Source organism: Benincasa hispida, chromosome 9, assembly GCF_027475165.1.
Source record: "Benincasa hispida cultivar pf3 chromosome 9, pf3_genome.v1.1, whole genome shotgun sequence".
Classification (NCBI taxonomy): Eukaryota; Viridiplantae; Streptophyta; class Magnoliopsida; order Cucurbitales; family Cucurbitaceae; genus Benincasa; species Benincasa hispida.
Genome location: NC_143486.1, coordinates 19,073,141 through 19,082,062, shown reverse-complemented (window position 1 = coordinate 19,082,062; position 8,922 = coordinate 19,073,141). Strand labels below are relative to the sequence as shown.

The window sequence follows — 8,922 nt, the reverse complement described above, 5'->3', positions numbered from 1 at the left end:
GTTGTTATTGAATATGTAAATTGCACTTGTAAAACCTAAATCCAATAAACTAACGAATCCTTGAAGTATGATACTAGAACCTTATGTGGAGACATAAAAGATGATCGGGTTTGGGTATATAGCCAAAATGATTTATAAGTATAATGATAGGGTAGGGTACCTTGTCTTGGGGACACTCTGAATGTGGACTGCATGTGGAGACATGTGAGATGGGGCATCCTATACAAAAGATGTTTGCATAAGACCAGACCACGAAATAGTCATTTTTCTTTATAACGATCGTTTACGATTAAAACTGACTATTTCATTTTGATGACCTAAGGTAACTCAATTTCAATACTGAGCTAATGATGAACTTCTGTTTACTCGAGATTATCCATTAATCTCGACTCAACATAGGCTCTCATTTTAGGAGTAAGACCAAGCAGATAGCTTGAGACATAGTGATGGAATTGGCTCTTACAGGGGAAAACAGTACCTGTGAAGAATCCTTATTCAATGAGGAGCCGAAATATACAACTACTAGAGAATGTGAAATTCGATTTAGGATTTAGATTGTTATATTCGATATAATTGAAGTTTAATTATTGAAATAAACAATTTTGAAGAGTTAAAAATATTTTACATGAATAAAGACTCATGTTTGGATTAAGTGTTTTTATTTATTTAATATTTGATATTAAATTGATTTTTAAATAATTAAATTTGTTTAATTATTTATTTAAAATAAATTAATTTGAATTTGGAAATTAATTTCAGTATTAAATTTATTTTTATTTAAATTTGATTTTATTAGAAAATTATAGTGAATTTAAAAGAGAAAAATGAGTGTCAAATTAATTTACACCTAATCCACTAAATTAGTAGGAAATTGAGTGTTAATTTCTCATAACAACGAATTTGCATGTTCAAAATGAATAAATCTGGTTTCATTTCAATGAATTGATTCATGCAAATTGATTTTTATGAAAGGAAAAATTTCCTATCAAAGTTTCAATTTTCCAAAATCCATCACAAAGGCCTGAGATTATATGGGTTGATTGGAGCAATTTGATGAAATCTACAAAAACAAATGTATTCTCTAGAAACCCCAAATTATATCAAACAAATTCTGGATTATATGGGTTAATCCACTGAAATTGTAGTTAAAGTACTTAAGATCCTAATTGTTTCTGTGAATTGAATACCAACTCCATCATAAACAATATAACATTTATTATTTATAGGACAAAATATAATCTTGGTCCCTATAATTAAAAATCATATCTATTTAATCCCTAAAGTTTCCAAATAAACATTTTAATTCCTGATCTGTAAAACGATTTTATAGTCCCTAATGTAAATCGAAGTTAATGAAATGTTGATTGAACTGTTAAATATTATTGTAGATGCTAATTATATTTGATAACATGACATATTGAAAAATCAATTACAAAATTAATTAAAAAAAAAAAGCAAAAAAGAAATAAAAATAGGATAGAGTATTCCAGACTCTCCATCTTCGTCTAGTTAGGTCCATTGCAAACTTATCATCACCGTCACACCTGGAGAGCTATGCCGGAGGACTAAAAATTACCACTACGGTCCAAACTGCCAAATGAAAAGATTCCACCAACAATGACCATTCCATCTTCATCCCCTAACCCAGTTTCGAATTTGGATCAACAACTCCAACACAATTTAGCATTCCATCGATTTCAACTTAAGTCATGGACCATTTAATATCATTTTCCAAGCCGGAAGAACTAAGATGCCTATATTTTGAAACTACCAAAAGTATATATTACGTTACCATTATTTATATTACATCTATACTTATTTTTTATGTATTATAGATTTTTTTCCCCGATACAATGACAATGCTGAATCGATGAAGACGTAGGAATGTCAATATGTAAACAAACACTTAATACTATGATAGCCAATAACAAAGAGGAAAGAAAGAAATCAGTGATATGTTATGGAAAACAAAACAGAACACTATTCAATAAACTCGGGCCAAAAAAGAAAACTACAAAATATAATACGTCATGTGAGAGTTCCTTTGTAAATAAAAATTGGACAATAAGATCAAGATCATCATGTACCTATGCCTAATCATAAATGGAGAAGGAAAAGAAAAGGTCTGGCCAAGAACAACCACCAATTGCCTCCAAATTAAGAAGATTGAACAAAACTTGACAGAACGTTTTTCTTCAAGGTGAACTCGTCTGCTTTCGCTGGGCTTACCGACTGAGTTCGATGAGAAAATGACAAAACAAAGAAATGCAATAACATCGTGAGCTTTTATTTCATTATCTTATTAACAGAGTTAAGACATATGAATGATATAGATATCAAGCTTAAAATCTCTTTTAACTAAAGAAAAAAAAAATGCATTCATAAGGATTTGAAAAGTCGAAAACAGTTGATATACTAACAGTTAACAAGTTCCCCAGAAATGCATTTGTACTCATAGGAACTAAATGTTGTGACTACTTTATTTCATTGGGAGATCCAATTATTGACGCTTGAAGTATAAAACTACTAGTACTACATTCTAAAACTCAATGTAGCAAATATAAAACATTTTTTTTTAGTTTATGAAAACAACTATTGAGAAAAAAAATTAAAGCCCACAAAAGAAGAGAGCTTCCTCTACAGGTAGGGCCTCCAAATATGTAAAATAACACCAATAAAATAATTACAGAACCTTACTTTTCCTTTCATCCCACAAAATCCATACAATAGCACACACCCGAAAAGCCATAAAAAAACAACCCACGCAGCCCCGCAAGCCACAAAACCCATAAGATAGCAAGTATAAACTTCTTAATATCAGTTAAGCCCAAGCTATCAAGTATATTTGATAGCTTTTGGAACAAAAACTCCAAACAGGGCATTGTCATTTGATGTAAGAAAAAAAAAACTAGAAAAACTATTTTTTAAAAAAATACATACACACTAAAAAAATAAAAAAAATAAAAAAATAAAAAATTATGGGCAAAAGGTAAAATTATACTAACCTTCTCGAGTATGCGCTGGATCCTCTCAATCTCAGTCTTGGCATAATCACCACCTTTCTCCAGACATTTTTTAGCAGATTTCACGTATATCTTTCCATGCCTACAGAAAAGTAATCGACAACTATGACAATAATTTCTACATACTCATGCAGTTAATTCCTATGCATTAAATATTTTTTTTTTTCATAAGACATGACAAAATATGGCAAATTACAAACCATCTGACGCTTTTTGAATCACTATAGATGTTGTCATTCTTAAGAAACTGAATGACAAAATGAAATAAATAATTGTATACCTTGCAGCTGATCCACTGAGCTTTCCAGCTTCTTCTTCTATCTTGGCAACAATATTCTTTTTCTCTTCATTGCTAGCAGCTACGAACTCTCTCACCAATGATTCTAAACTAGCAACTAAACCAGCCTACAAGAGAACACATATTTGAGCAGACAATAAAACAAGAATAGAATATAAAATTTAAACATTGTCGGTTGCTAACATTTACTGTAAGCCGTCCCTTTGCGTCACGATTGGTCCCACATTTTTCGTTAATGAAACTAACAAAGTCATCAACATCTCTTCCACCATCGTAGTCTTCACCATTTTTGTTGCTTTTTGGGAAGAATTTTAAAGTAGGGAAACCACTTATGCCATACCTGTAATGTAATAGGATACCGACCTTTAACATTAACTTAGAGAAAACACTAAAAAGACAAAACCCCACTACAAACTAATATACGTGTAAACTTACTTTTCAGCTAGATCCCTGTATTTGTCGGCATCTAAGTTAGCAATTACTACGTCTTCTTCCAATTTAAATGCTGTAGCCACCTTTTCATAAATCTGTAGACGGAAAAAATAGAATGATATTAAATTGTTTGTTATTCATGATAATTTATCTACAAAAGCATGAGAAGAAAACTACTTACAGGAGCAAGGTTCTTGCAGTGGCCACACCTGAAAGATAAAGTTTAATCAGATACTTTGAAATACCAAAATAACACGAGAAAAGAACAAAGAAAGTTAATACCAGGGTGCATAAAACTCAACCAGCACATCTTTGCTTGAATCTAGAACAACCTCATTGAAATTATCGGAGGAAAGCACTACCACACTGGATGGAATTGATGCTATCTTCACATTGGTTCCTGGAAGAACAGTAGACGAGTAAATCCCAAAGGCCATTAGTCTAAGGGTGTGTTTAGGATACATTTTCAAGTGTTTAATTTAAAAGAAAAAAAGTCATTTTGAAAGAAATTGGAGTATTTGACAACCACTCAAAATAGTTTTTTAAGTGTATTTTAATCAGTTTTTACCAAAAGTGTTTAAATAAAAGTGTGTTTTTTTAAAAACGTTTTTATTCAAATCAATCTAAACAGGCCCAAAGAAGCACTGAAACGAATACGACAAACCATGAACACAGCAATACATCATTTTTTAAAAATTTAGGGCACAGACACAACAAGGACACGTTACTTAGTATTATAACATACATTTTTGAAAATATGTATCATTTTTAAACAAGAAGGAACTTCAAAGTCAATGAGTTTATTCATTTATATACTTACAAAATTAGTTAGACGTATTTTGCTCTCAAAATTTATTATTTTGGTCAATATGTGTAGACTTAGTATAAGTAACAAGTGTTTCATGCATGTCTACCAAATGTTCCTATTTTGACTTTATATAACTAATGTCTAGTACATCTATTGCACTAACAAGTGTCTGTACATGTCCAATAAGTGTCGGAGTGTCGAAGTCTCTGACATGGACACGCTAGTTAAACTAAAGTGTTCATGCTTCTTAGGTATCATATAAATAGGGTGGAACTTCCTAGATACGGTTTCTTGCAACTTCAATTGACAAATATAGTACAGAGTGTTACATCAGGGAGCAACCTTGTTGTGCTAATGCTTAAAATGCGTCTAAATAATTTTATGGCATGTAAGACGTGCTTAAGGGATAGATTAAGAAAAGAAATGCAAAGAGAGTAACCATATACGATCACAAACTATTAAAGGGTATTGTTCAAGCTTGTGAGGAGTTCACACGTAAAACTGGCACCTTATATGGCAAAGAGTAACAGTCAAGGAGAATGAATTAACAGCGTTAACATGGGGAACTTGTCTAACTCAGACCAAGCAAGTTGTGGATTTAAAAAAAATTTAGCACATTAAAATAAAATGACTTCACAGGTACTAACAATTACCTCCTTCGCTATTCACAAACTCGGCAAGGGCTTCTGCTGTACGTTGACCTTCGTATCTATATTAGAGATTGCAAAGCGAAGTCTATAATCAATATATTAAACAACCAGTTTTCTGGTAAAAACATAATGTGATGCAATAAACCTCCTCATCATCTTTTATCAAATAGCTTCCCTTACTTTTTTGGTTCAAGCGATCCCTTGGGAAACCATTGAATTGTTGGGTACCCAGAGACCCCATATTTGCTACATACGCCCTTGTGCTCATCACAGTCGACCTATACAATATGATTAAGAATTTCCATATTAACTCCCATCCATACAAAATCATAAAAAAACAGAAGAATAAATAAAGAGTACAAAGATATTGTACATAACCTAACGAAAATTTATATAAATGATATAAAACAACGGAGAAGAACTGACCTTTCCGATCAAAACAGATTTCGCTTTCTTAAAGCTGCTTCCAAGCTTTTCATACTCTGGCGCAAGCTTCTTACAGTGCCCACACCTATAGCCATTACAGGTTAAAGATTCGGTATTCATGTAGTCGGAGAAATAAACGAATAATAATTGGAAATATCCCCCAATCACTACAGAATTCCCAAGCAGGAGAATTTACCAACGCGATTAATTTCAACCACAACTTTTCTCTTTTAGTAAGAAATACAGCAAAAGTGGGTTAAAAAAATTGGCAGATCAATCTCCAGACTCCACATAGCATACAGATCTATCCCCAGGCCATCATAACTAAAACTATAAACTCAACAGTGTGAAACGTGAATAGCTAAAGTACAAATCATCGACGCGACATATGAAAAACCCCTCCATATACATTTACAATATTCCCAAAAATAAGACAAGAACATTTCCGCTATCGATCATTCGCGATTCCATTTTGTATTCTTTTCCACTTAAGGCAAGTAGATTGCCTACAACTTTCCAACAGAAATATACAGATCTACAACCAATCAATCACAGGAAAACACACGGAACTGCACAACTTAGAATCGAGAGATTTCACAAACTATCTAATTTCAAAACACAAAAAGACAGATTACCATGGAGCGTAGAACTCAACCAGAGCTCCTTTATCTTGGCCAACTTCTTTCTCGAAATTCTCCTCTGTCAACACTACAACATCGTCGGCCACCGCCGATGACAGAAGCAAAGCCAATGCGGCAACGGCTAACCAGATCTGATGCTTCGCCATTTTTACGATTACTTCAAAGGTTCAAGGGAAAAATCGGGAACTAAATATTGTAAAATATCGGGAAATCGGGCTGCCGATTGAAGCAGTTAAAGTTTGACTCGGAATTACGAGTCCGCGGTTCTCGTCTTATTCTCACTCTACGATGTACCAATGGACTGTTGTTTTGATCTGCTGGCGTAAGCTGATTGGATGATTTGGGGATACACGGTTCCTTATTGTGTGGAACCCTGCACCTGATTTTCCCCCAAAGTATTGACGTGTTTTATTGACGTGGCGGACTGTAAGAGGTTGGAGTGCGTTGAGAGGTTCGGTTTTTTCTGAATACGACTTTTTTCCAATTCATTGGGCTTTGGAATCAACATCGTGGATCTTCAGCCCATCTGAGCCCGGCCCAATTCACCTTTATGCTTTGAGTATAGACGTTTTTGAAAAATGTATAATCTTATTTTTTACTTAAAAAATATCTAAATATCTAGAATCTTTAATTTATTTAATTTTGAAAAGGACAAATGTACCCCTTCTGAAAATCAATATACATTATTTAAAATAAAATCTAATCAAAAAAATCAAATCTCGTAATCCACTCTAACAAAAATCAAAAGTGAAATTTAGTCTAAAAAGAACAAAATAATAACTAACAATCGAGTCAGCTAAAAATAACATTCATCTTTCTATTTTAAGAAATTAAGAAGTATCCTTCAAAATAATAGAGCCTAGCGTAACTATAAATTGCAAGGTTAAATTTTGATATGATCTCCATATTTGTATTGTTAATAAAAACAATGCAGAAAATAAAATATGTACTGTACAAAATCAAAATTATAATTGTCAATAACAAATATAATATGATATTTATACCTTATGCCTCTATAAAAGTAACAAATACACGGTATATAAAATCAAAATTATATTTATTACTGATTTTAAGACAATATCTTTATACCCTCTATGAAAGTAATGAAAATAAAACTTTGCATTCTTACCTTAGGGAGCAATTATCGAATCATCAATAACTACAAATACGCACGATCCTACAGACACCATAAACATAATCTGCAATTAAATTGATTATAGTACTCTTGAATTATAAGATAATTAACACTCCTTAATAATAATCATAATAATCATAATAATAATAATTTCTAAATTTTGTGACCAAATAGGAAAGTGTAGAGTTTTTTTTTAGAAATCAAACCTCTCACGTCGAGTAGATATTTAAGAATTCCAGATAATTATCTAAAGTATTTTTCATTATTTTTATGATAATATAAAATATCTACACATTTGGAGATACTCGTTTTTTTCCTTTTTGGGAAAAGCAAATTTCGAGATACTCGAATATTCTAAAATTTCCAAACTGGAGTCATTTAATATGGATTTTTAAAGAAATACCCATGTAGAAGAAATCTTTGCACTTTCCACGCTTTCGTTTTTGTTTTTCTTTCATAGATTTTTTAATTTGTACTTTAAGATGAAATAATATATTCTTTTTAAAATAAAGCTTATTTCCTTCCTATTTGCATCTTTCACAACGTTGAATTCTTAGTCAAGTTTTAAAAACAAAAATAAAATTTTAAAAATTACTCTTTTTAGTTTTCAAATTTTGGCTTAGTTTTTTTAAACTATTGGTAAAAAAAATATATAACAAATGAAAAAAATTAAAAGTGAAAGTAGTGTGAATAGACTTAATTTTCAAAAAAAAAAAAACGAAATAATTACCCTAACTTACCTCACATTTATAAATCTTGTGTTCTTAATATATAGAGCAAACCATATACTTGTGTAAACAAATGCGCAGATACTAACATATTTTGGGAGATTTTAACCAAACCATAAAATAAAATTTAGATTATAGATATGTGATTTAATATAATGAAGAAGTCGGCATATACATAACACAATAGCCAAACTCTTAAACATAACTCAATTTGTTAGTCTTATATCTCTATAAACAGGCACTTAGAGGAACTAAAGTAACAAATGTTACAGGAATGAATGAACACCCAACATATTATTGAACTTCAAAAAATAGTTGAAAAATTGAAGGAAATAGCAAAATCGAAAGGTACCTTTTAATTTTTGTCAAAAAAATATAAATAATAAGATTTTTGGCAAAAACTTGTCACACACATAACATATTTTTTAATTCCCAAATTTTTCCTATATGGTCGATTAATAGTTTTTTCGATTACTGTGTAAATGTTATACCGTGTATAAATACAGTATAAATAAAATCTTCTGTTATGAGACCATGTATCAATTCTCAATAGAAATACAGTATAAATGGAATCGTCGGTTATGAGACTTCAACCTAATGCACGCACACACTCATATTTGTTTAGTTTATTATTATCATCATCGTCGTCATCGTTGTCATCATTAAAATAAGATGATAAAAAATCTTAAATCTCATCTTCTTCATCTTCTTTACTTGGCTGTCCCAACTCCTTTTCAATCTCATGTCTACGATTGTTGGTTCAACAACCCTTTCTTGAATT

The 8,922-nt window shown here is 31.3% G+C and overlaps 1 protein-coding gene across 1 annotated transcript; it reads right to left on the bottom strand.

Moving 5' to 3' along the window:
• Positions 1 to 1,956: 1,956 nt before the first annotated feature.
• Positions 1,957 to 7,455, bottom strand: UNE5 (thioredoxin family protein). The gene is made up of 11 exons (XM_039043751.2): positions 6,273 to 7,455; positions 5,638 to 5,722; positions 5,392 to 5,489; positions 5,215 to 5,270; positions 4,036 to 4,153; positions 3,935 to 3,962; positions 3,757 to 3,848; positions 3,505 to 3,661; positions 3,304 to 3,428; positions 3,006 to 3,105; positions 1,957 to 2,232 (listed from the first exon to the last, which is right to left on the bottom strand). The coding sequence occupies exons 1-11, from the start codon at positions 6,422 to 6,424 to the stop codon at positions 2,158 to 2,160; spliced, it is 1,086 nt and encodes a 361-aa protein (XP_038899679.1). The 5' UTR covers positions 6,425 to 7,455; the 3' UTR covers positions 1,957 to 2,157.
• Between the last annotated feature and the right edge of the window lie 1,467 nt (positions 7,456 to 8,922).